The following is a 1,206-nucleotide window of genomic DNA, read 5'->3' as shown; positions in this document are numbered from 1 at the left end:
AAACAATTACCATGTGTTCTCTCTGAAGCCTGCTACCTGGAGGCTTCTCTGGCGTCATGAAACCTTGGCCTCCACAACCCCTTATCATAACCCAGACATTCCCTTCTGTTGATTCTCAGATAATAACTTTTTTGGTCAACCACCTGCCAATCAGAAAATCTGTAAATCCACCTTTGACCAGGAAGTCCCGCTTTCAGTGGTCTTGCCTTTCTGGACCGAACCAAGGTACGTCTTACACATACTGATTGATGCCGTATTTCTCCCTAAATGTATAAAGCTGAGCTGCACCCTGACCACCTTGGGTACATGTTCTCAGGACCTCCTGAGGACTGTGTCACGGGGTCACTGGTCACTCATATTTGGCTCAGAATAAATCTCTCCAAATATTTTACAGCGTTTGACTCTTTGGGTCGACCCCAAGACACCACCAATACAAAACACAGAATGAACACACAACACCAAGAGGTTGCCGATGGGCATGCTTTGTTCAACATAGTGCCGTGTGTGTCACATAATGAAGATGTTGGGGAGAGGGAAATGGCGAGACTCAGTGATGACAGAACCCCGTCTTTGTAGGAGGAAGCAGGGCTGTGACTAGCATCTACGGGCATTGGCATCTTGAAGGCTGATGGCTCAGCAGTGCGGAGGATGCCCTGCACACCGAGCGATTGCTTTATCCCTGGAGGCCACTGGTCACTGAAAGCACTGAAAGTCAAAATGATGTAAACCACATGGTCACCTGCAGCTCAGAAAACGCAGACTTTGAAGACTGCTGTACACTGAACAGTATCTGAGGCAGCTCTCAATCCATTTAGAAAGTTGGTTTTGCCAAGGTTAAGAATGCACCCGAGACCCAGCCTCAGGAGGCCCTGATGACATGTGCCCACTGTGGTTGGGGCAAAGCTTGGTTTTGTATACTTTAGGGAGACATGAGACATCCATCAGTATATGTAAGATGTACATTGGTTTGAGCGGGAAAGGTGGAACAACTGGAAGTGGGGAATTTAAACATATTCCGATTGGTAATTGATTGAAAGAGTTATCAATAGAAAGGAATGTCCGGGTTATGATAAGGAGTTGTGGAGACCAAGGTTTTATTACGCAGATGAAGCCTCCAGGTAGCAGGCTTCAGAGAGAATAGACTGTAAATGTATCTTATCAGAGTTAAGGTCTGTGTGGATGTTCATGCTGGAGGAGTAGAATGAG

General features: G+C 46.4%; 1 protein-coding gene across 1 annotated transcript in view; it reads right to left on the bottom strand.

Annotated features, from left to right (window-relative positions):
- Nucleotides 1-628: 628 nt before the first annotated feature.
- LOC111531368 (arylsulfatase D) overlaps nucleotides 629-1,206 on the bottom strand; it is a 5,142-nt gene continuing 4,564 nt past the window's right edge. Inside the window, exon 3 of the mRNA XM_026450179.1 lies at nucleotides 629-705. Within this exon, the coding sequence (XP_026305964.1) occupies nucleotides 674-705 (32 nt within the window). The 3' untranslated portion in view covers nucleotides 629-673. The remainder of the gene's footprint in view (nucleotides 706-1,206) is intronic.

The sequence above is a fragment of the Piliocolobus tephrosceles genome, unplaced genomic scaffold, assembly GCF_002776525.5.
Source record: "Piliocolobus tephrosceles isolate RC106 unplaced genomic scaffold, ASM277652v3 unscaffolded_14854, whole genome shotgun sequence".
Lineage (NCBI taxonomy): Eukaryota > Metazoa > Chordata > Mammalia > Primates > Cercopithecidae > Piliocolobus > Piliocolobus tephrosceles.
Note: the sequence above shows the minus strand (reverse complement) of the source record. Positions and strands in the feature narration are given on the sequence as shown.